The sequence below is a fragment of the Cavia porcellus genome, unplaced genomic scaffold, assembly GCF_034190915.1.
Source record: "Cavia porcellus strain 051 isolate PalLab524CR breed Dunkin Hartley unplaced genomic scaffold, mCavPor4.1 scaffold_29, whole genome shotgun sequence".
NCBI classification, from domain to species: Eukaryota; Metazoa; Chordata; class Mammalia; order Rodentia; family Caviidae; genus Cavia; species Cavia porcellus.
Genome location: NW_026947512.1, coordinates 8,180,818 through 8,208,196, shown reverse-complemented (window position 1 = coordinate 8,208,196; position 27,379 = coordinate 8,180,818). Strand labels below are relative to the sequence as shown.

Genomic DNA, 27,379 nt, shown 5'->3' with positions numbered 1-27,379 from the left:
TGTTTGGGCTTTGGTTTGTTTGTTGCCTTTCTTCTTCCTAAGGGAAGCAGATTCTATTGTCAAAACACAATTGATCCAGAAGGCAAAAAGGGTCTGGACACCCTTTCCTGTGCTCCTCTAAGCACGGTGCTGGGCACTGCGAGGTGATGAGCAACCATGGCACCGGCCTGCCTCCGAGATCAGGGGCTACAGAATCACCTTCTTCCTTCTGTTGGTACACAGCTCTCTCTGCCTGTTTCTTCTGCTTTAAACTAAGATACATCATAAAATGATGCCTGCCAGGATAACATGAGAAATGAAACCAATACTCTCAGAGTCCTCCAGAATCCCTGGTTGAAAACACAAGGAGAGAACTGATAGGACACAACAATCCCACTAAATCTCCAGTGATATAATTTTAATAAAGCAAGTCATGGAAATACACTATTGGATGCTTCAGAAACCAGTAAAATCAGAAGTGCCTGTACCTTGGTGCAGTGAACTGGGGAAAGAGGAACTGCCACCCCAGTAACTGTAACACCTGAACAATGATCTCAAGAATCCCCCACAAGCATGTATATAAGGAAGTGGGTGGAGGCTGGCAGAGCTGAATTTAACACATGTATCATTTCTAAAGTACTTGCTATTGCCAACTAGAGTCTGCAGTCATTTTTTGGGTATTTTCCAGTTGGATATTTTGTTTTTCCTATATTTAAGCATTTCCTGATTTTTCTCCGCTTCTATTCCTTATCACACACCCACTCAGCTATTCTCGTTGGTGCTGATGCTGACAGGAGAAGTGAACAGCAAAGATGAGAGAAAAGCAAGGCCTGGAGGAAGACAGAGGTGCAGAAAGGTTGGGCAGAGCCCCAGCGCTAGCCCACCACGGACAGCCTGCTGCACACACCTGCGGAGAGCCTCCAGGCAGATGTCTCCTCCCACCATGTCGATGACCACGTTCACCCCATCACTGCCCACCAGCTGCTTCACTGCCTCCTTCAGGCTGCCCCGACTATAGTTCACACTAAACTGTGCGCCCCTCTGCATCGCCAGCTTGCACTTCTCATCACTTCCAGCGGCAGCTATTACCTGAATAAAGAACACAAGGTTTCTTAAGGTCTAGGACAGATCCCCAAAGGGGGTCACCCCACCTATCCAGCCTCCAGCCAAACTGCTACTCGAGGAATCCAGTAGGAGTGTGTGGCCCAAGCATCAGCCTCCAGCTCACATAGCAGGCTCAACTCACAGGCTATCCCACTGGTCCCTCCACACCCTACTAACTGTAAGATTCATATCTGTAGAAATTCTGGAACTCTAGCTGGTCTAGCAAGGAGGTAGCTCAAGAGACAGTGCAAAAGTACCATTTACTGAGCACTCACCTTGAGCCAAGTAGTAAGGGTGCAAGCTGGACATCAAGTGTAGACACAAAGAAACAAGACACAGCAGTGCAAAGGGAGAAAGACAGAGGGCCCCAAAGTCCAGATGAGACCGACAACCAGTCTAAATCCGTTAAGATCAGGAAAGGCTTCCCAGAGGGTAAAACATAATTCAGTGGGAAAGTTTTGAAGTTAAATAAACCTTTCAAATGCCAGCTCTGGGGTGGGGATTCAGCTCAGCAGCGCAAGCACCTGCCTGGCAAGCATGAGGTTGTGAGTTCAACTTCCGGTACCAAATAAATACAAAAAAAAAAAAAAAGAACTGAGAGTATCAAACACTGGCTCGGCCACTTACTAACTGAGTTACCTTAGATAAATTACTTATAATTATTTTACTTCTTTTACAAGGCAATAATGTACCAACATATTATTTTACTATTTGCCAAGCACTCTTCTAAATGTTTTATATATGTTAATAACTCATTAAATCATAATAGCCCAATAAAATACACATTATTATCATTCCCTGTTAAAGAAGAACAAACTGAGGCAAAAGTTAAGCAACTTGTGCAATGAAAAGGTTACAAAGCTAACAGAAGGTAGAGCTGAGACCCAAACCCAGGCAATCCAACTCCAGAGTCCAAGCATTTAAGCTCTCTACTGCCTGTTGGCTTCTCCTAGTCTCAATTATATCATCAGTAAAATAGGACTTATTTTTAAAAACTAACAAGAACACTGTGCATAAAGTGCTTGGAAAACAAAAATAAATTGAATCTATTGTTACCCACGTACAAACGTTTATTCCATTTTAACCTCGGAAGAACATTATGGTGGAGGTATAATTATCCCATTCTATAGGCAGAAACAGACTCGAGGTTAAGCAATCAAGCTACAGTCATCCAGTAGTAGGTGGTAGAACAACTATTCAAACCCAGTGCTGCCTTACTCAAAGCCCATGCTTTTCTAATTCCATCATCCTAAGGCCTGCACCTAAGGCCCAACATACATGGCCGAAGGCCACCTACAGGGAAGTCTGGGATTTAGAAGTTTCCACCAAAGCTGCAAGCACTCAAGCATCACCTAGAGGTGCTTCATCGGTGATTAACACCAAGACAAAGCTCAGAACTTGCACTCAAACACATCAGGAATGTCAGAGTCCTTAAAGGATTCCAAACTCACCCTTAACTGTTTGAAACTAAAAGCTACTCTCAAATGCTCCCTGCTGAAACTCTCAAAATAGCACAGTTCACCAACAGCTATTTGCACACAGGGCCTCAGTGAACAGACACTGGTCTAGAGTCAGACACCAAGACACCAAGAGTCTCCCCAAGACCTGGGTGAGACCTGCACTGTGTCATTTTCTCTTTTGGTGCCTCACTTTTTTGATCTGTGAAATACGGATCATAAATAACACTACCTTTCTCCCAACGGGTTTTGGGAGGACCCAGGGTAAGATAATTGCTGTGGTGCCACTTTGGAAGCAGTAGGAAATGCTGCAGATAGAAAGCGTTATCAAAATGACCTATTCTGAGCAAGTGACACGGTAACATTTACTTTATGTTTGCTTACTTTTATTTAAAATCATTTTTTCAGAAAAAGAAAACAGGTGAGATTAACTTAGTATCTGAATTGAAGAAAGAGTTTCCTTTCTATTTCTTAGAACTATTTGAAGCAAATCATACCATTTTATCTTTCTAGAAATATTAGAATGGCTCTAAACAATGAAGCCAATTATGGTCTCTCCCTCAAAAGAAGCTCAAAGCTCTTCCTTTAACATGAAATGTGTTAGTATTCCATGAGGAGCTCTCCGGTATCTATGACTGCTCTTAGAATTCTCATGCCCTTTCCAAGAAGAGCCCAACAGGAGAAACTACCTAAGGAAACTCCAGGCCAATCCACTATCTCAGAACCTGTATATCTAGATACCTCAACATCCCAATCATATGCTCCATGGCAACCTCATATTCAGTGTCCAAAACTGAACTCACCATTCCCTCCTGTGTTCTGAGTGTCAATAAATGGAAAAGCCATAAGCTAACCTAGTTTGCTTTTTCCCACTCAACATCTAATAATAACACGATTGATGTTTAAGAGATTCTTGTGACACACTACACTCTCTAATGCTCACGTTACATGCATAATCTCAATATTCCCATAACTCAACTCCATGAAGGAATCATTATTTTACAAATGAAGAAACTGATACTAAAAATTGGAGACAGAGGTGGAATATGAACCAATATCAGGCTAACTTTTAAATCTCGTTCCTTTGAGTAGTAGGATGCTCTCCATCACTAATTTCTACTTTGGAATCTCTCTGTTCTTGAACCCCAGTGGCTTCATTCAGGTATCATAACCTCAACAGGCGCTGTCCCAAGAGCCTGTCCTACTTACTGCCTCTATTGCTTCTGACTTTGTCCCTGACCCCCACGGCCATCAGAGTGAACTTTCCAAAATGCCAAGGGGATCATGCTACCTCCCTACTTAAATTTCTCAATAGCTCCCAACAGTCTCCAATAAATGTTCAAATTTTTCAGCTCCACACAAGTCCCCTTGTCATCTTATCTCTGCTCACCTATCTAGGGTCACCCTCCACCATTCTCCCCACTAGTCTTTCATTCCAGAGATGCTACTAGCAAGCTCTTGAATCCACAGTGCCAGTTTCTATTTCTTGTTCCTCTAACATGCCTTTCCATCTGAAATGGCCTTCCCGTCTCTTTGTCTTCTATTTAATTGCTACCTGGCCTTCAGAAGTCATCTGATATGTCTCTCTTCTCCAAGAAGTCCTCTCTGACACCCATAGCCTCAGAAAATGACTTGATTCATTCTTTCACTTATTCATTCATTAGTTCATGTGCCCACAGTGTTCCAGGCACTCGAGCTACACAGCACAGACATTTCCCCTACATTCATAGGGTCACAGTGCCACAGGAGGGAGACATCAATCTAATAATGACAAAAGTAAAAGAGCAACCACGCAGAGAGGTGTGTACAAAGGAAGAGAAGCACAGAGCATTTATAGACCATATATAAATGGTGGGGAGAGGAGACTGTCCTAGTCTGAGGACAGGAAAATGCTGTATGAGTTTAAGTCTGAATCACAGGGGGGAGATACTTCACAGCATGACAGGTAGAGAAAACAGCATCTGCTATAGCCATGGAGCGAGGCAGCCCTTGCCAGGTTCTAGCAACTAAAAGGACAAGTGAGGTACAGCTAGGTCTCCTCACTTGTCCAGAAGCAAGCAGATGGCAAGACCTTGCTTGAACTTACTTTATGTCCCCAGTGCCCTGCGTACAACTTTTAATAAGTGAGTGAATATATTCTGTATCTGAAAATGAAAGCATTTTTAATAGGGACTCTAACATACAAATACCTTGGCCTGAAGAACATTTGTTGCCACATCTATCACTGCAAGGCCTGTGGCTCCAGCTGCTGCCGTCACTAAGACAGTTTCTCTGTGCCGGAGAAAGATGAATGTTACTACAGAAACCTTCAAAGCTCACCCTGTACTATGATTTCAGCAACTCTGTAGAACCAGAACATTTTAAAACAACAATGTCAGAGATCTTTGCATTCAAACCTTCACGTACATCTGTCTTCTATCCTGGGGGGCCAGGTTTACATATGTAACTTGTAGATTGGTGCTAATTTGGTCCAGTTTTGAAGCCTTCCTGAGAAAAAGATTCCTTTATCTCTCTACATAGATGCTACTTTCTCTCAATGGCAACCTCTCCCTTGAGCAACCACTTGTGATTTACGCTTCAGGAACTGTCTAAAGTCATTCTCAAAATAAACACTGCATAAATTTAAAAGGTGATGGTCTATAATGGCCACAGCTGAACTAAACCCACCAACTGGGATCAACTCTGAGACTGGCTCTCTAAAAAGATCAAGAGGTGGTTTCCCAGATAAGGTAGGAAGAAATCTCAGCACCTTTGAGTTTGAAACACCCTACTGAGCACATAGTCCAAGCCTCACAGAGACAAATACCACAGGCCTCCACTAAGTTCATTTATAAGCCAATTCTGTAATTTTAAGGTTTTCCATGAAGTGATCTTCAGGGTAGCCAGGTTTGAGAGAGCTATTTTTCCAAATTTATATTGGCTAACTTCACAGTTTGCCATCCCACCTCAGACAAGAGGAGACCCTCCATGGTCACCAGACCCCAATCTCAAGTGATTACCTGTCTTTGTCTTTTCCTCATACAAAATAAGTAAGAGCTAAAGGGAAAGAAAATAGGAGAGTATAGGGAAAGATCTTGTTGGGCACATCTAATATCAGGGAAAGGCATGCCCCAGTCTTCTGTTATCTGCATGTCCTTACCCAGGCTGGGTACGGGCCCCATGCTCCAGAGCCAAAATAGCAGTGCCATAAGTGGCAGGTAAGGTAGCAGCTTCTTGCAGGGAGACATTCTCTGGAATCTGCCACACAGTCTATAGAAAGAAGTACCAGTAGCTTAGGAGTTGAACATATGTACCTGGCTGCAACAGCTGGTTAGTAAATACGATTTGATTGGGTGACTAATCTAAAACATACGCCTTTAATCAAGCCCAGTGAAAGTCAAGACCAAGCAAGCCATGGGTGAATTTAGGACTTGGATGCATCAGACTTCAAAACCCTAAGGCTGGCATCTGGCCCATAAAGGAGCCAATTTATGGAGAACGGGCCACAGATCACTGTAACGGGAATTACATGGTATATAAATTTTACCTTAGGAAACCTGGGGAGGGTTGAGTACGGTCTACCACTAGGGGGAACCATTCATATCCCCGCTCACATACAAAACCACCCCGGCTGGCCCCCCTCCCAGGGCTATCTCTTTCATAGGTTTTGTGTGGAGTACAACCCTATTACTTCTAGTTCAATACCCCAAACCAGTTTTTCCACTAAAACTACCTAACTATGGTCCAACTGGACAGCCAGCCAATCGCTCAGGCACTCCAAAAACAAAATTCCTTCTTCATTAAAGCAGTCTATACAAACAAAGCTCTGTACAAGGATTGTCACACCAATAAAGAGAAGGAAAGGGTTTAAGGTTTTTTAAAAAGATCTCTTTGGCTGAGAAACAAGACCAAACAAATAGAAAGAAAGGGAGGAGAGCAGAGAGTAAGAAATGAGGAGAAAGTAAAAATTAAAGAAAACAAAGGAGAAAAACTAAGTATTAATATTGAGGGGTGGGGGTACCTTCTGGTCAGTGATACACTCTTCAGCCATAGCATGAAAGTGACGCACACCAATAACTCGATCTCCCTAAAGGAATAAATGGCATTAAAGATACGTTCAAATGCACGGTTGTACATTTACCACTTCCAGAATCAACCAAAGAATGCAAAAAAATGCACATTTCTGACCCTCTAAAACACTGGTTGCTTTAATATCTAGAGTTAATGTTTAGCAAATAAGACAGCAATTCTCTCAATCCTGCCACCAGGTTGCCAAGCCCTTCTGAGCACACTTCAGACAGCGATAGAGTTGAATAAGGAAAAGGCTGATAGGAATTAGAATTCACTTCTTTCACATGAGACTCCAACTGGAGCATGCTCTCACCGCTCAGGAACTAAACAAAGAGTTTAATGAAGCCAGAAACCTCCACCAAGATTCCCCTCCCCCAAATTGAGAATTAGTTTCTTTCCATCCCATCTCAGCTTCCCTTCAGTGTCTTCTGCCAAAGGACAAGAAAAGCAAGATCTTTTGGGTATAAATAAAGTTAGCACATTCCTCACAACTACCCACATGTTCGTTGCCTAGATTTCAGCTAATTTACCTCTTTCACTGTGCTGACATCTGTGCCTGTCTCCAGTACGGTCCCGGAAAACTCCATTCCTAAAACATCATTCAAAGATTAGGTTCTCTGTAAAGCCCAGAACTATGGAGATGAGAAAACTCTGATCAATAGGCCATCCTATCAGCTTCCTAAGAATAAGGTTTAAGAATCATCTTTCTTCACCTCAGCAGAAGAGAGCATTGTACCCAAAGCACATGAAAGTGAGCATGAGATTTCATAATCACAACCTGAAAAGCTATGGCAGTCCCGTTCTTAACCTTGACGCCATGAGCATGGTGAGAACATGAAAAAGCACAGAGACACGTGGATGCACTGGAGCTTCTGACTCTGAACACTGGTGCTTTGCACTTTCGCATCACCCTAACCATGAGGTTTATCATGTAGCATTTACGGGTTTTCATACACCTCCTGCTAGGCCATGAAGTCCTAAAGGACATGAATAATGTTTATTCAGACAGTACCTGGCTCAACTGAATGAATTAATGTTGTTTCTCTTTCTTCTTCTACCTCTGAAACTTCTGACTTTAATGATCATGCATTTCCTTCCTGAGCTACACAGGGAATGACTCAATCACATATGACATCTTCCCCTGACCCAGCATTTCAGCAAATACAACCAGAAGAAAATGGTTCCAACTGTTAAGATACAACCAATAACCAAGACCAGAACAGAGCAACTATTTTGTAATCACTGTATCCTTAAGGATATATACCTGAATAAACCTGTAAACACCCAAGCAATATTTATATTTCTTTAAATTTCAGCAATAAAAATCAGTCACTGATACACTATTCATGATGTGAAAATAATCAGACTGGGACATAATGAAAATCATACACTAGATTTCTAAAAAATTAAAAACGCTTTTTCTTCATTTTGATTCTTTGGCACTAGGTCTCTTTGAGCTTGTGCTTGTGAGCTTAAGACATCTTAGCTACAAACAGATGTCTGAGATCCTGTGGTAAAAAAAACAAAGGCAATTTCAGAAAAAAGGAAATGACTAAGGTCATCAATGACTTTGATGAACAGAATTCTGGTGAGCATAATGATGTGAATACTTATTTGGTCATTATTCATTTTTAAAATATTTATTAAGCATCTACTATGAGCCACATACAATGCTAAGCTGCAGGAGACAATATTGAGCAAGAGAAGCATAGAAACTGCCCCCTGGGGGCTCATATGTAACGATTCTAATGAATGATGGCACTGATGTATCTACCAGAAATCTCACTGATAGCAGACAAACCCCACAGAGTTATTTCTGAGAAAAAGAGCCTGGTTCCGAACAGTCTCAGAATTATCTTTTTTGAAGCATCACTTACCCACCCATACTCACCAGGTGTGAAGGGCAGGTGGGGCTTTTCCTGATACTGACCATTGCAGACCAATATATCAGCAAAATTAACACCACAGAAATGGACATCAACTCTCACCTGCAAAGGAAACAGAGCAGCAAAACAGAGATGTACACATCCTGGAAACAAAGTTCATTATTCAATTATTCAAAAATTTCCTGAATGAATGACAACTATATGCCAGGTGTTGAATTAAGAGCTGAAATGAATCATGAGGCAAAATGGACTGTTTTCGTCTTCACGGAGCTAAAAGTATAGCGGAAACAACAGACATTAACCAAATAATAATGAACCCATTGGTATTACATTATAACTCAATGAAAGCTATTAAAGATTAGAAAACATATAATGGGAGAATTTGCCTTCTTGAGGAAGAAAAAATAAGAAAGTAATATTAGAGTTAGTAACAGTGAAGAGTTAACTACTCAAAATAGAAGGGGGACAGCTCAGTAGCAGAGCACTTGCCTAGTATGCATCAGAACTTGGATGTGAACCCCCACATCAAAAAAAAGAATGAGAAAAGGTCTACACAGACAAAAGCAGTGGCCTGTGCAGATGCCCTGTATCAGAGACAAAAGAAAAACCAGTAAACCCATGGTGCGTAACGAGGAGAGAGAGAAAGAGGAAGGAGAGATCACACCACACCACGGTTTGTAGGTCTACACTGACTTTTAAACTAGGACAACAGAAAAACCACTTAAGGGTTTTAAACAGAAGGGCAACATGATGAGCTGAAATTCTGGAGTCCAGACTGGATCCCCAGCTTCTGGACCATAGCAATGCCACAACTGAGGCAGAACTTTTGTGGCATGGCCCGAAGTCTCTCTAGACACTGTGAGCCATCCTGAGCCACCCAGCATTTGCATCACCTGAGAAAATGTTAGAAATTCTAATTCCCTGGCCCCACCCCTGCTAAACTGAATCACAACTATGGAAGCAAAGTCCAGCAATCTGTTTAACAAGCCCAGGTGACTCTGATCGTTCTAGAGAACTACTGTGAAAAAGACCATTGCAACAGGGGCTGCAGTCACAGGAGGAAGTGAAGGCTGAGATACCAGATCAATGGTATTTGTTTCAATTTAGTACAGAGGTGGCCTTATCTGTAAGAAACCTTTATCCACCAAATCCATTCATTAATTTTTCTGAAGCATCTACCACATGCCAGGCACTATTCCAGACTATGAGGATTCAAAAGCTAATTGCAGCTCTCATGAGCTAATTCCTTACAGCACCATGTCTGTACAAATAACAGAACAAAAAAAGCCCAGCCCTCAGCCTTTGAACACTGGCAGTATGACACATGAGCTACCGACAAACACATGGCACACATGCGTCCTCAAGCCTCTCCACCCTGATTCAAGAATGACTCAAGGATGGGCTCAGCCTGTGGACACCACGGAGACCCACAGGCTCAGCGTTAGCATCTCAGGGCTGCGTCTGCATCAGCCCCTCTCCAAGTGGTCATCAACACTGCGACTTGCTCGCTGCCTGCTTTAACCTGAGGCAGGATCACACTCTCCACACCAGACGCCACTCATCACCAGAGCTGTAAATCAAGCAAGGCAAGTGACTGCCACACTTCAGCGGAACCCCAAACTATCCTCACCCCAAATCCCTGCAGGGCACGCGAGTAGGGTTTGAGACACACATTCACAAAGAGACACAGACGGTGTGGGGCAATCTTGGGGGAAGTCAGAAAAGCAAAAACTTTGACATTTGGGTCAAAGAGGAACGAAGCAAAGGCCAGAATCTGTTTATCTGTATTAAATCAATAACTTGCAAGTGGTTTTGCAAAGTCATGTGCAAATCAGAATTCTGTTTTTAAGGCAACAGCTCTGGAGCCTCGGGAGAGGCCTGCGCGTGTGTCTGGAGGAACAATCCTCCCGTGCACCTCTGGGCCTTTTGTAAATCTTGAAAGGGCTTTGACTTTCTAGGCCAGGATTTAGGTGCTGTCCTCTGCCGGTCTCCCCCTAGCGGGAACTGGGAGCGGAGGCAAGAAGCCTGCGGCCTGCGTTGCAAGTCCAGAGGGTTAAAAGGGTTTCTAGGAGTCCCGGCGGCCACCGGCCCGCCCCCTACCTCGTGAGGCAGGACAGGGCGGGAAGCCACCTCTGCAACGGCCAGGGGCTGCTTCAGCTCGGTGCATCGCACGGCGCGGTAGGGTCGCCTGGCGCCCTGCCCGGCTCCCCTGGAAAAGGCAACAAGGACGATTTACTCGGGGTGGCCCTCTGGGGCACCCCGGGACACGGGAAGAGTTGCACCTGCAGAGCCAAAACCGAGTGAGGCGTTGCCCGCAAACCAGCGCAGTCATGGTCCCGCTTGGAGAGTGGCGACAGGGCGCAGCCTGAACGTGGCCGGAAGAGCCCTGCAGCGCCGGCCACGCCCCGAGGGCAGACGGTTTGGTGGACGTGACCAGGCCACCCCAGCAGCCCGGGCTGCTGACTGCACCCGCAAAGCGCCCTGCTTCTAACGGCCCAGACCTGAGACATCTGAGCCCTCTGTCACCTTACGTCCCTCTGGACCTGAAGACCCCTGAAAGAGAAAAACAAAAATCAAATGAAAGGATTAGATTATCCGAGATTAACCCTAGTTGGCATTTCTGTAGAAATTAGGGGAGGCTTAAAACCACATTTGGCAATATTTAAATAGCAGTTCTTAGGTTCCCTGGACAAAGGAAATCCTAAATATACAGGTAAAGCTTTTGATCTCTACTTCCTAACAGCGTGCCAGAGTTCAAATCCTGTTACTGCTGTTCACACACACACACAGGATCGTTTATACTAAAGTTAAATGCTTAGAAATGATTCCAAATCCAAAGAATACCTACCATTAATGTCAGGCCGAAATGTAATGATTTTCTAAAAGCCTGTATTATGTCCAGCACTTAGTAAATGCTCAATAAATGTCAATTCAATGACCACATATTCCTAACTACAATAGGTACACTCTGGAAGAACCAAAAATATAGCAGCATTAGGTGTACAATATTTAAAATTAAGTGGACCCTTGTTACAACCGTGACCGAGTACTTATGTACTAGGAATATATAAAGGGCACATGTCATTCTGGGAGGAATGTCTCACTGGATAGTTAGCTTTTAAAGACAGCATAATGTTTTTAAAGACCGCTAATTCAAGAGTACAGGTCTCCCATCCAAGCCTGTCTACCAACTTATTTGCATGGCTTTGAATTTGATATTTGATGGTTCTTGACATGGTCAACTTTTCCATAAAGAAAAGGCATTGGCAGCTTGACTGGGAGTGAAATAAAATAAATATGGCCAACAAAAATAAAGATATGATCTTCTGAGATTAAGGCCAAAAGGCTTTGGTGGTTGAGAAACCTAAGGAAAAAAATAAGCACTTTGTATTACACAATAGAGGTCATTGTAATTTATTTATTTTTGGTACTGGGAATCAAACTCAGGACCTTGTGCTTGCCAGGCAGGTCTGGTACCACTGAGCTAGACTCCAGTGGTCACAGTAATTTTAATAGAGAATTTAAAAAGCCATTTTACCCTCCCTCTTTTCCCCAGGAGAAAGGGAATGAAAATGACAAGACAATGAAAAGTTTTTTTTTTAAAAGCAAAAACACAAAACCCATGTTTCCAATGAGATATGAAAGGACTATTAATCATTAAGCACATAAGTGAGATCAGAAGGCTGGACATGCAGAAATCAGTGCCAAAGAGCTTGCGGAGCATGCACAGGGTCCTCAGGTCCAACCCCAGAAGGGGAGAGACACCACAAGAAATCTCAATTTAATGAAGTATGACACCAGGATGAACTGTTCCAAGTTGTTACACATGGAAGGTGTTTTGTAAAATATTTAGATATATTACTATCTTGGTGTTAATATGCAAAAGATAAAGCAAACAACTTTTTTTTCATTTTTTAATAGGATTGAACTCAAGGCCTTTGTGCTAAGGTATATCCCAGCCCTTTCTTTCTTTTTCTCTTTATTTTTTATTAATTTATTTTGAGAAAGTCTCTTCCCAAGTTCTCCAATTTAAGGTTCTGCCTCACCCACCGAGAGTACTGGGATTATAAACTTATGCCACAATGAGCGAGCAAGCAGTTTTTAACTGAGCTCTTTAAAAGCAGCAGCCATTTTCTTAATTTCCTTTAAGCTTATAGTACTTGCATAATGCCTAACCCTTTTAGACATTTAATAGATATTTGTCTAATGAATTGTTGAATAAGTATTCAGTTACCTAGTATTAATTTTGCAGAAAGTTTATAAGTATCTCTAAGCATCAAGGCTTATTTTTATGAAAAAGTTTTCTATTATGATTTTTATAATATAATTGCCAATCTTGAGATATATAAAAATGAACAAGTGTGGAGAAATCTATCTATACTGCATTCTATACTTGTGAAAATGTCTGAATAAAACAGTAAAAATTCCTTTAAGAAAAATGTTGAAAGGAAATGAAAGTATTTTAGGCACTTGAAGTGATTTAAGCACTTACATGCAAAGTAACAGATTTCCAAAGACCACTCAAAGGTAACTGACAAGGCATTAAATAGCGGTTGCTATAGCAGCAAAAGAAATATTTAGTCTATCCATCAAAGTGCTGCCACCACACCTTACTACTTTGGGTTATTGTTTCCGGTTATTTGGTTTTACCTCGAGGTTAGGTGGGAAAGGGGAAAAACAGAATACAGTTTGAGTGCTGGGGAACATTAAGATCAAGCAGCTAAATCAGAACTGATCAATCCTCTGGGGGAGGGAGGGGAGACCAATAGCTGCCCTATAAACCAGCTTGAGGGCTCATTAAGGAAGCAGCAGAGTAACAGATGACTCTTCCTTCTGGTACAACTAGCATGAAGAGATAATATTTAACATCCAGAAGCTGCTGGAGGATTGAGGGTGGAGAAACAAGCCAAAGCTTAATACATAAACAGCTATGTTTTCACAGGATAATAGGCAAACAATGTATAAACAATATAAGCACCGTACAGGACTATGCTGAGTATAGTATACAATCATCCTCCACTGTTAAAAATGTGTCACCCGATAGATTCTCGGCTCCTTGAGAAGACATATTGTCTCCGGAGCCTCTGTGTGTACCATATCCAGCACACAACAGGTACACAGTGAATACCAGAAAGATAGGAAGCAAGGGGCCCTGCAAGCTGTGTGGGAAAGCTGCCAGTACAACTTAACTATCCAAAAAATTGTCATGGTTCTTATACTTGCTTTCTTACCTAACCTTACAGCCACTGAGCATAATCTGGTCTTCTTTTGGTCTAGTTCAGTATTGCCATTATAGGTATAAAACATTATCTTCTGCCACAGTGGAAACCTCCAAAATCTCTGAGATGTATAGTAGTTTTCCTTTTCATTGCATTCTTTGAGATGGCTCTTTCCAGATTGTTGCAGTTGAAGTTTATCATCTTCAGAGACATACTTTAGCCATTGATCTAAGGCGGGCATGTTGAGCTTCTACTGCATTCCAGGAACTGGGTAGGATTTGCTTTGTAAGTTACTTGATCCAACAGTCATGGAATCATAGAATTCCTGTGCCTGGATGGATCGTCCAGATAATTAAAAATTTTTTGTTTTGCTTTGTTTTTGTTGTTGTGGTTGTTTGTTTTGTTTTTGAGACAGAGTCTCCCTATGTAGCTTATTCTGGTCTGGAACTCAGTATGTAGCCAAGTCTGGCCTCAAACTCACAGGTATCCTACTGATTCAACCTTCTGAGTGCTAGGGGTACAGTATGTGTCACCATCCCCACTGAGACTTCTTGATTTATGAGGAAATAGAGGCTAGCTAAAGATGTAACTCAGTGGCTGTGATTGCTTACTGTTATGGCTTATATCTAGATGTCCCCCCAAAGCCTCATGTAGTTGTAGGTAAAGTTTTTGGGAGGTGACTGGATCTAGAGTGTGTGCTGCTGAGGTCAAGGATGTGAGGCTGGAATTGTTTCAGTGTACAATGCTAGCACTAGACTGGGAGGAGTGCTACCCACACTAGCCTGGATAAGATACAAAGTACAGAAAGAGTTGCTGTGAATGCTGCTTGCTGCCTCTGCCTTCTATCTGCCATGAACTGTTTCTCCTCTGTGACACCCATCTGCCATGCCACCCTGCCTTGGAGCCAACCAACTATAAGTTAAAACTTCTACAAATTGTGTACCACATTAGCCTTTCCACCCTTAACTTTGGGTGTCAGTTTTATATCTCAACAATTAAAAAAAGTACTTACCAAAACACTTACCATGCACAAAGCTGTGAATTGTCTCCCCAGCACCACAAAACACACATACACACAAAACAGAGGCTCAAGCTGGACACAATGGCACATGACTGTAATCCCAGCTATCAGGAGACTGAGACAGAAGGATGGTTTCGAGTTCAAGACCACTGTGGACTACAAAGTGAGCTCCAGGCCAGCCTGAACTGCATAGTGAGACCCTGTCTAAAAAAGACAAAATTAAATAAATAAATAATAAAAACCACAGGCTCACAGAGAGCAACTGGCCCAAGGTCACCCTGCAGGATGATAAGAGGAGTTGCATTAGGATCTGACTTTCCTGATTTCTTATCTTCTGCTCTTTCTACCATGCGTGTTGGACCTTATTCCTCAACAGTGCACACAGTAACAATATTTCACATTTTTTAATGCTTCATAGGTTTCATATCACTGTCGCCCAAATTGCTTGGTCCAACCTAATGACGACAATAAAAATAATTATCATTATTATCACCTAGCATTTACATATAACAAAGCAACTACCCAAAGTTTTGCATTACTTCACTAATCCTCACAGTGGTCCCATGGCTGGGCTACACCCTCTTATAGATCAGGAAGTAGGCTGAAGGAGGTTAAGTTACTTGCTTAACCCTGTTAAGAAGGTTGCACTGCTACGAGGGAGAAGTTTAGCATCTTCTTGATTGCCTGGTGCCAGAGCCCTTGCACCACCTGTGTGCTTCCCTCACAAATGCCCTGTGAGGCAGACGAAGGTATTATCCAGCACACTCTGAAACCACGATTTCTTGTAGCTTTAAGCTTAATTTGATAGGATTTTACAATCACTCAGGCCAGAAAATAGATTAATTCCCTGAAGGAGAAAATATAGAGAAAGGGGCCTCCGGGAATGCCTGAGGTTCAGGGGAAAGAGCAGGAAATGATGCTAGCACATAATTAGGAGCTACCACACTATTCCATGTAGACATAGCTTGAAAGTACATTAATTTCTCTTAAATTTAAAGGATGTTACATAAGTTTAAAACCATGATTAAAGTAGTTTTCACACACACTTACATACACCTGCAGGCGCACATGCATGCGCAAAATATCATTTTAACAAAATAGCGTGCTGACTGGGTTGTGCGGCTACCACTCATCACTTGAGCAGGCACCAGCAGGCATTTGGAACAAATTCTTTGAACTCAGATGGACCAGTTTGGAAGCAGTGGTGGCCCAAAACTACCTGTATTTGATACAGAAATCTTGTTTTCCATCTTGAACCACCACTATGGATCCAGTTAAGAAATTTCCAAACATTTTTGGAAATTTATGATGCCTGTCCAGTTCTCCTCCTCCCAGAAGAACCAATTCTTCTCTTCTGTATGTTCCCTGCAAAGGACTTTGTACAAACCTGTAGTAGCTCACTAGTCCTGTAGTTCAGGTGATGTTCACTTACTTCCACAGGTAAGCTGTGAGCATCATAAATGATTCTGAGACTAGCATATTATAAGAGAAGGGAATTTGGGCTTTGAAATCAGATAAACTTACATTCAATTCTCGATTTAGCTACTTACTTTCCCAACATCATCGTGATCTCTCAAACTTCCCTTTCCTTATCTACACAACAGGCATAGGCATCCCCTCTGCCTCAAGTGGTAGTAATGAGAATGAAAATAGGCAAGCAAGGACACAGCAGCACTCAGCAGATAGCCACTGTTGAGAAGACAGTCCCTACCCATGAGCCTCCCTTTCTGTGTAGTAGACAGAAGTACACATAAACAGGCATAAAATGCCTGCAGTCTGTTCACTAATGGAATGCTACAAATGAGGTTGTGAACGCACAAAGAAAAGTAGACTTACCTCAACCAAAGAGCATCATTTCAGAAAAGCTTCATAAAATAAGTATAGGGGAGAACTAGCCAGGTCAAGGGCACAGCTAAGTGTGTCTCAGGCAAAGAACTGCATGAGAGAATGTGTCATGTTCAAGGAACTGCAGGTGATCGGTTGTGGTTGAAGTTATGGTTAGAGCTAGAAAAGAGTGATGAGACTGATGTGGGGTATAGGCTTTAGAGTCAGATAGTCAGGAGTTCCAGTCTCATCACTTTCCTGTCTTATGTCCCCAACTGAAAGATTTTTTTCTGTTTCCTCTTTTATAAAATAATTGTAATTAAATGACCTAACATATTTATGTATTAAATGACCTAACATACGTATGTATGTATGTATGTGTGAGACAGAGTATACATTTTTAAAGAATAGTGAATGTCTTTTAATTCCTCTATATTTTGACAATAAGCTTATCTCTGCCAAGTTTAGTGGTTGGGCATAATATACACTCATTCTTCTTTGAATCAGTGGAAACATGAATGGGAGCTTTCATTCACTTAACCTGTATTTATCAGACACCATCATGTGCCAGACACTCTTCTAGACACTGGAAACACTGAACGAACAAAACAGATAAAACTTTGCCCTAGTGACTCTTACAGTTGATAAACTGAGATAGAAAAGGGAGCCACATATGTCCATGAGAGGGCAGTTTACCTCAGAGCCCCTGTTCTCTGATAAAAAGATAATAAAACAGCAAAGCTCCCAAGAGTTCTCCGTGTTAATCCTGCTTCACAATAACAATAAGGAGGCTCTTGTCCTCTTCCGTAATCAGGGCTCACTTATCAAGCCCCAGCTTCCTGTTGTGATCCAGGGAACTGGTGAGTTTTGTTGTTTGGCCGGAAGAAGTGTCAAGGAGGGCTCCAGTCATACTTGGGCTCTACTCTCTGAAGTGGTAGCAAAAGGAAACAGAGGAGCATACACACAAAAAGGCTGTGGAGAGGGAGATTTGCCTATCTTGGTGGTCAAGTGATAAGTGAGCTCAGATGCCATGCGACGAGGCATGGTGTGTTATTTCAATAGCAGGATAATCATGCTTCGTTTGTGTAAACCTCTTTAAGAAAGGGTGCACCAAGGGGATCTCATTTAATCCTCAGAAGGACTCTATGACGTAGGAATCAGTCCCATTTAATCCCATCCCTCTCCTGTCAATTAAGTCCTCCCTCTCCACTGCCTCTTTTCATATATATTTAAATTATAAAAAGAAACAAGAAGAATATTAATTCATTTTGTATCCCTCTTTAGTCACCACCCGATTCATTTCCTCCTCACAGACAAACCCATGGAACTTTATGCTTGTTAGTTCCCCTTCCATTCACTCATCCCATGCAGTCATCCCTCAAATACCCCTGAAATTGTTCTTGCTAAAATCACCAGTGACCTCCTGACTGCCCACCCCAGGGATCCTTGTCAGTCCCTATTGTGGTTGGCCTCCTGCAGCTTTGGAAGCTCACTACTAGTTCTCCAATTGCTCAGCCTGCTCCTTCTTAGTCTTATCCTCAAAATCTTTTCCTCTTCCACCCTTAATGTTGTCAACTAGGGTTCTTTATACCATCCCTGTCTCTCTACATCTGTCTCTCTTCTTGTATGTGTATGTACACATGTGTGCATGTGTGTACACATCTGTCTCTTCTAAGGGAACTCTATTTCAAAATCTTTTTTTTTCTTTTTCTTTATTATCAGTACCAGAGATCGAACTCACCACCGCACACTTGCAAGGCAGGCGCTTATGCCGCTGAGCTAAATCCCCAGCTCCTATTTCAAAATCTTGCACAGGCTTTTGATTTGTGAACTAGTTTCTGAAACATTGGTCTCACTATGTCTCACCTTCTCATTCTTCTCCCCACCTCAAAAACTTTGCACAACTTTCTCTCCCTTTGCATAGTGCCTCCTCCATAGATTCAGTAAAGCAACTGTCACGTTGTTTTGTGATTGTTTATATACCTGTCTTCCCAGGAGATTATGAAAAACCTGCAGGTGGGGACAGTGACTTCTCCAATTTTGTATTCATCTGGAGAGTAGTCTCCTCACATAATAAGCACTGAGATTTAGAGGTATTTGGCAAAATTCTCCAGAATCAAACAGACATGAAAGCAGGTAAACTCTAATATTCTAACTTTCAAGGATGTCTTCTCTCTAGCTCAGCACAGAATAAAAGAATGTTACAAGTATTTGATTGTAATTGCCTCAGCCCCGGTGAATTCTATAAATCAAGGGGCAAGATGGTAAGAAGGATTTCCTTTCCCCACAAATATTGCCCTCCCACCAGGTGTGGAAGGATTGTTTGGTATTTGTAGCTTTCCTCTTGCACACTCCAGGATAAGAGAAGAAAGGAAAAAAAAGGGGGCCCACCTCCCATCTCTTCCTCCCAGTGGACAGTTGCCATCATCACTTCCTTTTAAGCCAGGAGGCAGGAAGTCTGTCCTCGCTCACAAAACTCCCAGTTTGCTTCAGGTTTTCTCACAGAGAGACCGAGGGATTTAATAAAATATTTTGAGGCCAGGCCACATCTACCATCAGATGTAATATTCCTAAAGATCTTCAGAAAGTAGTCAGAGAGGCACCTGAAAAGAAGGAAACTTTGCCTTTTCCAGGAATAAATAAGCTTTCTAGGGAGAGGCTCTGAAATCAGACAATGTGTGCATTCGCCAATTACAAGCTCAAGTTCCACCCAAATACACACAATCAAAGGCTTTACCAAGGCCATCATTACATGTACAGGGCCCTCCTGCTGTTTGGGCAACATTTTACTGCTGCAGTGAAGCAAGAAAAATGTCATCAAAGCAGTGAGGTAAAGACAGAGCCATTCGGCAGTGGCTTTTTTTTTGATCTGATGACTCACTTCACCTTGTACAGTCTGGGAAGGGGAGAAGGAAAGGAAGAGGAAAAGAGTGGGCAGTGTTGTGCATGTAATTTGTTTCACCGTTTCAGACTGCTTTTTAATGAGCTTTCTCATTAACGGATCTGGGAGCCCATGCTTAAAGTTTTCTGAACAAGCAAATAAGCAGGACTGAAATCAGATGGCATCAGCTCAGCACCCATAGCTTGATTTCAGGGTATTGTAATGGAGGGAGGGGACTTTAAAAAAACATTTCTGATGAGACAGATTTGCTGCCTCTTGTCCAAGAAAACTTGAAAATTAATGAATGTGGTTTTAAACAATCCTCACGAAAATAGCAATATTGATCAATAGAGTCATCTGTAACAACTCTTCTCAGGAAGACAGGTAACTATCCTGTGCTATCCTAGCCCTGGGTTCATATTTCCGGCAGGGTACTCATCAAATGGCATCAGAGAAAGTCTCCCCTGGGCTCCGATCCTTGTGGTTTCAGCACTCAGCCTTCCATAGGCTTCTTTACGTTTCCAGGGCCCAACACAGCATCCAGACACATGGGACACACTCACTGAAGGTAGTTTTACCCCTGAAATCAGCAGATACAATTAATACATGAAAAACTACATAAAGGAATTAGACTTGAGTACTAGACTACACATCAGAGTAATTTATCACCTCGCCAAGGTTCAACAAACATTTTAATGTGCTAATGATGCCTAATTAAAGCAGTAGGCTTAAAACTGTCAAGAGGGAGGAAGATAAGTACTGGTGGGGATTCAGAGAGGCAATTTCCTCCTCATTTATGGACATCATCTTTTGGGTTTCTGAGCAACAATTGGCCCTTTTTATGATAGAGAAATAGATGTGTTTTTCATATTATTTACCTTTTCAGTGAGTTTACTTAACAGAACATAAGCACCAACACACAAAAGGGAATCTTACCTGTTGTCTATGCTTGAGGCCAATTGTCCAACTGTTCCTCTCTCTTTTTCTGTAGTACAAAGATTGCATCACTCACTATGACTCCAGAGACTTCCAGAGGTGACACAGCGTGACCCACTGAGTCTGTGCCCAATACTGCCCTGGTACCTCCCCGTCTACATGGCTGAGAAAGGCACAGGAAGAGGAGAGGGACTGATCTTTACCTGTCTTCAGTTTGACCTGCAATTGTCTTGGTTACTTTTCTCTCATGGCTGGGACAAAATACCCAACACCCAAAGTTAAAAAAGGAAATGTCTATTTAGCTCACAGTCTCTGGAGGTTTCAGTCCATAATCATCTGGCTCCAAGACAGAGCGGCACATGACAGAGGGCAACAGTTCATGGCGGCAGAAAACAGCACACTCAACAAGAGCAAAAAGGGAGGAGCACAGAAAGAAGGCTCTTTCTGCCCCTTATATTACATATAGGCCACACTCACCTGGGTATAGCACTCACACCCATAATCCCAGCATTGTACCATGAATCATTCACAAACTCTCGAAGCCTGCTCCCATGACTGCATGAGGCTTTGTGAGGGACATCCAAATTCAAACCATAACAGCAATCGATAAGAAAAAGAGTGATAAAGATCCTTCCTAAATGAATGTTTTCTTAATGGTCCAACCTTTTCATCCCCTGCTGCTAATTATTCTTGTGAGTCCATTCCAGAGGTGGGAGACATTGCTGTCTCTGTCTTTGTCTCTTTGTCTCCCTGAAGTTCACACTCAGGTAGTCAGTAGGGATCCAAGCCAAGAAGCACAAAAATGAGACTGTATGTTATCAGATTACATACCTCGAAAAAATTTTCCCCCACTGAGCATCATCTGGTTAGTATTTTACCAAGTGTGCTCTGATGATTGTGTGCATCACATCCCTGAAGAGGCTAATTAAAAGGATTGATCTTCCAGCTAGTTTAGCATCTTGGGAGAAGCCTGACCTCCATAGTTTCATCAGACTTCCTGATGCTTCTGCTTTCTGCTGAAGTTCAAGAACCTCTGGCTCTAACTTCTGACCTGGTAGCACCATGGATCACTAGAGGGCACCCTGTATCAACATTTTCAGCAGGCCACGGGCTTCCTGCTCATGCCAACAGACCAGCACAGTGGCACCCACAACTGGGTTTCAGTTTCCAAGTCTGTCCTAGAACCACAGTTTCCTTTTAGCAACTTAGTCCACATGCCACATCACCAAATAAATCTTGTATGCATTTCCACGATGGCATTGCAAAAAAATTAAATCTCTAAAGAAAATTTAGACTTTAAGTCCTCCTATGTTCATTCACTATGCACAAACTATGCACACAAACACTAGACACTAAAAGAATTTTAAAACTCTCCTCTCAAAAAAAAATAGAAGCAAGATCAACCTATAAAATCACTTCCTACTGTCAAGAAGTATGTGGGGAAAATGAAGCCAAAAGTATAAAATCATCTAATTATAACTAACAGTAATTCTTTATTAGTATATGTTGATGGTAAGTGACGAATATATTTATCATGAAGTATTGGTGTATATACACATCACATCCTGATCCTTTTTACTTCCCTTCCCTCTCCCATCTGCCCATCCTCATATTCTCTTCCTATCACTACAAAAATCTATTTCCCTGTTTCTTATCATCTTTCTTTTATTTTGCTCTCTAACTTATTTATACTTTGGGTTTCTCTTCTAGGAGAAAGTATGCAATATTTAACTTTATGTGTCAGATTTATTTCACTTAGTATTATGGACACAAGATGCATCCATTTTCCTACATAAATTTCTAAAGTTTATGTATGATATATATATGTCACATTTTCTTTAGCCATTCATCTGTTGATAGGTATATAGGCTGCTTCCATAATTTAGCTTTTACAAATTGTGCTGCTATAAACATGGGTATAGAATATGTCATTTTCAAGTTAACAATCAAAAATAGAATAAATTAAAGCCATAAAAATAGAGTAAATTAATCAGACATACGCATATACTGGCATATATATACATATACTGTATGACATATACACATACTGATCAGATGTCTGTATGTGTACAAACCAGAGGCCCAGGAGTGGCCCCAAGCTGACTGGGATAACTGAAGGCTGCAGACTGCAATCCCTGAGAAGGCACTGTGCCAGGAGGGGATGACAGAGGACTGGGAATAAGGTAAAAGGGAGATGAGGAGGTCAAGCGGCTCAGCAGCAGCACGTGTCTTTCTAGTTCAGCACCTGTCCTTGTGTTTTAGTAGATACTTAACTAAACTATGGCAAATGCAAACAGGAGAAGTACCATTGGGCCCGTGCTTGTCATTGGCCTGTTCACTCATTCAACAAATATTTGCAGAGTGTATGCCAGGCTTTAGCCAAGCACTTGGGATACAACAGTGGACAAGCCAAATGCCTTACTCTGCCCTCAGATGTTTACAATCCAGCAGGCAAACAAGTAATTACAAAGCAGTGTGTTAAGTGATAGGTAAAAGAGGTTAGTGGGCACTCACGGGAGAGAAACCAAACTCAGAGCCAGGACTTCAAGGGAAGTGGCCAGTGGAAATATGTAAAGAAAGAGTCAGAAGCAGGGAGAGAAAAAATGCGTTTGAAGTCTGAGGGAGAGAGGAAGCAGAGTGTGTTCAAGGAACTGGAAGAAATGCAGTAGAACTGGCCTGCTGAGAATAGGGTGTACTAAACAGTGTGCGTGGGTTGTTGGGGACATGGTAAGCAGGGCCCAGCTCCTAAAGAGCCCAATATCCTAATGTGGATGCCCAGACACTATCCTCAGGGTACTGGGGAGCCATTAAAAGGTTAAGAGCAGTGGTAGTGGAGGCACCATGATCAGATTTATGTATTAGGAGGCCCTGCCTGTGCCAGGGTCAGTGCTACCTTGGAGTATGTATTAGCAAACAAGCCAAGCCATATCTCCTTTTAATTGGGCCTTTCTGGTTTCCTTCCTCCATCCCTATTCACCAGCTTCTCTTAAAACCTTTGCAAAACAGAGAAATCTTTTTAAGATTTGCTTCACACATGCCAGAGAGCAGAAGCAACGAGGAGAGCTTCCAAATGTGACCATCGCCAGTGCACTGCCCTTTTCAGTGCATCCTGTGGTCCTCACAAAAGGCAATTTCAGAGAGAGACCAAGTCACACAGCACTGAGAAGAGGACTGGTTTCCTGCCTTAGACAATCTTTAGCATCACTGTGTGAGGCAGGGCAGGGAGGAAAGCAGGAAGCATGGAACTGCCCGAAATTTACATGAAATGTACAAGGAGAAGCTTTATTTACTGGGATAACTGCTATTTTATGATTCTGACTTAGGACTTTCACTTGACCCATACAGCAAAATATGACTCTTACTCAGGCCTCCTGTCCTTATCTACATGGTAGCGATGAGGCAGGTGATGGCAGTAAATTTTAATGACCAGAAGCAACTACTAACGCAGTCCTTTAAATCTGCCAGTTTAATTAAAGTCTGGTTCCATGTTTGTTTGCTTAAGGAATAATCAGAGAAGCACTTTTTTTTTCCCCACACAGCTCCACCCTCAAGCCTGTCCCCATGCAGTCTGCACTGTATCCTCATTTCCTAAAATGGAAGCTGTGTGAAGAACAGGGCTCCGAGTGACACAGGTTCCTCAGTTCCAGCCTCTGGGACAGGGAGGCCTGACGCCCAGTTTCCTTTCCTTCGGAGCAAGGAAGAAGTCTGTGTGCAGGGCTGGAGCCTTAGGCACAAAAATAGAATATCTGAGCATTTGGATTTTCCTTTCCTGACAGTGAACTTACTCAGGAAGAGCCACTTAAACAAGATTTTTTTTCCCCTCTATGTTTTTCAAAAAACATTCAGTGGAACAAAACTGTTGAGAGAAGACTTTTTGGTTCCGTTTGTTCCCCAGATTCAGGAGAGTCGAGCCTTATCTCCCCCACCCCATCTAGTAACTGCCTTTTTTGCTTACCCCCCTCCCTCACACACATGCTTGCAGACTTCTCTGCACAATCCCCAGCAAGTCCTAAAAGCACCACCATCTCTTTGATTGTTGGGCTCATAACTGGGACTTCCCACACAGTGATATGAAGAGACATATGATTCAAGCATCTCCATTCCAGAAATATTATTAGTCTCAGGAAAAAATAAGGGCCTGCTCTATGTCTGTCACCTGAAATAAACTCCCAGTTCCTTCCCTACTGCTTTCCAGAAGCGCCAGTCTAAGGATTGTTCAAGCTTACTTTACCTCCCCCAAGGTCCCTAACCCCGGCCAGTGGCTGAGGGAGAGGTGGAGATAAAGGGGTCTTCTGAAGTGCACCACCTCAGAGTATGTGAGGCACATGCTGGCCACGTGGCAGGAAAATGTGCTGGGCTAACCTCTGAGGCTCCCTAGAGAATCCAAAGTTTGTGTCTCTTTGCAGAGCTCAGAACAGCCTGTATGTTCTCTCCCTGTTGTGTTCCTGGCGCTTCCCCAGTGAGATATCTCCTGTAAAAGCTTTTCCTCTGAGGGGTGGGGAGCTTTTGTTCTCTGGGAAATCTGGTGCAGCTAATTAAGAACATTGTCCTGTGAGGGGGGAGTGCAGAGGGCTTCCAGAGACCAGTAGTTTCCACCAGGAGGGACGGTGGCTGCCATGAACTCCATGGTGATACTCTTGATCTCTCTGCCCTGCTGGGCTGGCTGGAGTTTTTTTTTTTTTTGTTGTTGTTTTTTTTTTTTTTTTAGATGGTGATTGTGACAAAGCCCAATAAAGTAAAAATAGATATGTGAGGTGAAATCTTGCTGTCTTTTTTTTCTTCACATTTGCTCTGCAATGAATTGGATTTTTATTACTAACTCATTTTAGAAAATGACTCTGTAACAGTTTGGCTTTTGACTCCAACTGACCTGGTTAGATGCTGAGGGTCATGGAACTAATACCTCATTCCTTGACACTCTGTTTCCTATCCTGTAACACACAGGAAGTGGCTAAAGTAAAATTGCTAGCAATGATTTTGACATAGCTGTTGGCTGTCAGTGCAAAAGGAGTTCAACAATTCAGTTCTCAGTGTAGAAAACAGGAGTAGCATGTTTTATGGCATTTGTAAGATACAGCAACACAAAGTCTTAGCATAACATAAATTATGATTGTCCTTGTAGTGGCAAATCCAATTAGGGGCTAATTTGTTGAGGCAACATCCTACAAAATGCTGTCACTCATCTGGTTTGCTCTTTCTGGACTCACAAATTATCACTCATCAGATGTTACAAATATTTATTGAGTACTTACTATATGCTAGGTAGTATTCTGGACATTTGGTATATAGAAGTAAATAAATAGAAATCTTGCAGAACTTGTAGACTAGCCAAGGAACATGAACAATAAACCACATACGCTAAGTAGGTTTTAAAATACATTAAAAGATGATAAGCGCCCCAGGGGGGAAAAGGCAGATTAAAATAAAGAGGCCACTGTGGCTAAAGTGCAGGAGGAAAGAGTAGAGGGGTGACAGCCCCGGATCAGCAGAGCCCTGTGTGCCACAGCGCAAGGACTTTGCCTTGGAGACTGTGATAAAGGGAGACACGCAAGGTTTGTGAGCAAAGTTAATTAAATGATCTGATTTAGGGTAACAAAATTATCATGGCTGCTATGCAGAAAATAGACAGTGATTGGCTATCTAGATGAAAAGGGAAGAACCTTATAGATATACATACATGTATACATATAGGTATGTAAACTCATAACTTTTTCAAGATATATTTTGAAGGTAGAACTAAAACGATTTGCTGGTAAATTAGATATGGAGTGTGAAAATAAAAGTTAAATCAAAGACAGCGCCTAAGCTTTTGTCCTGAACAACTGAAAAGAAGGAAGAAACATTAATCAAGAAAGAGAAGGCTGCACTAAGGTTACTTGGAATTCATTTGATTCAAATACATTTTCCTGGGGTTCTTATCCAAGTATTATTGCAATCACATGGGGCATCTTTGCCAATTACACTTGCTCAAGAATCTCGGAGGTTTTTCTCTCTTAGTTCTGGAGTGGGATCCAGATATATACTATGTATTTAATGTACATGTTAGGCAAAGAACCACGGATGTTTAATAGTATTTGGTGGGGTTTTGTGTTTAAAATTTTGGACTTTATAATGAAACAAGTGAAAGGACTTCCAGACAATTATCCCACTGTCTTGAGTTGAACTACACTGCATTATGCCTTCATTTCAAAGAGTATTCCAAATGAACTGTATCTGATTTATTAAAAGTTAAAGCAGAAGCATTTAAAATTAATACACAACATAGAATGAAGCTGTGAGGTTACAGCCAATCTCCTTCATTAAGAAGTTGGTAATGCTCACAGCTGCTCATTTGACATTTCCGTCTAGAGTAAGTTTTAAGTTCCTTTAATGCTCACATCACATAGGCTATGCATCATCAGACCAATTGCCATCCCTCCAACAGTGACCAGAGACAAATCTTTAGTGTAAAATAATCCAAAGACAAGAGATTTGGAGTAATGTTTCAAAAGTAGCATAGTGGTATCTCCAGCTTTGGCACATTCCTAAATGTTAATCTCATGGTGAAGGTTACTGATCCCAGTTTCCAGATTTAAAAACTGAGATTCCAAGAGGCCAATCAAGTTTTCCTTCTTATACTCAGCTAACATTCGGTCACATGACTGGGCTCAGGGCTATGCCCCAAAGGCCAGTTTGCTGGTTCTCAGGGCTGTCAGCATTTCTTTGTTACAATTGGTTCCACCAAGGGTTGGAATCCCTCAGTGAAAGGAAAGGTTGCATAATGAAACATTCAACGGGGACTCTATTCAGTCTGACTCCCAACCGGATCGTTCTTTTATCTCGGATCATTTTCTCAAACTATTTATTTCTGTGCGGTGGTGGTGGGAACATTGATGACAAAATGGCACCTTCTTACCCTGCTCCCTGTGTGTCTGACTCACACAGGAAGGAACCACTCAGCTTCCTCACTCCCCAAGGAGCTGGAGGTGGGTTTTAACTTGCCTTTACCCTCCCTGGCATCATCGTGAAGACTGTCAGCTTAG

At 42.1% G+C, this 27,379-nt stretch overlaps 1 protein-coding gene across 9 annotated transcripts in view; it reads right to left on the bottom strand.

Moving 5' to 3' along the window:
* Positions 1-12,511, bottom strand: part of LOC100727518 (quinone oxidoreductase-like protein 2) — a 46,423-nt gene extending 33,912 nt beyond the window's left edge. For 2 of the 9 annotated variants that reach the window (XM_023567190.2, XM_063240204.1), the window contains exons 1-8: positions 10,759-10,948; positions 10,577-10,685; positions 8,482-8,578; positions 7,121-7,179; positions 6,541-6,606; positions 5,680-5,789; positions 4,730-4,811; positions 887-1,068 (exon numbers count right to left, since the gene is read on the bottom strand). In XM_023567190.2, coding sequence (XP_023422958.1) covers positions 887-1,068; positions 4,730-4,811; positions 5,680-5,789; positions 6,541-6,606; positions 7,121-7,179; positions 8,482-8,578; positions 10,577-10,685; positions 10,759-10,808 — 755 coding nt within the window. In that variant the 5' untranslated portion in view covers positions 10,809-10,948. Of the gene's footprint in view, positions 1-886; positions 1,069-4,729; positions 4,812-5,679; positions 5,790-6,540; positions 6,607-7,120; positions 7,180-8,481; positions 8,579-10,576; positions 10,686-10,758 lie in introns of all 9 variants that reach the window. The other 7 variants (XR_010044553.1, XM_063240206.1, XM_063240203.1 and 4 more) reach the window with 6 other exon arrangements.
* Between the last annotated feature and the right edge of the window lie 14,868 nt (positions 12,512-27,379).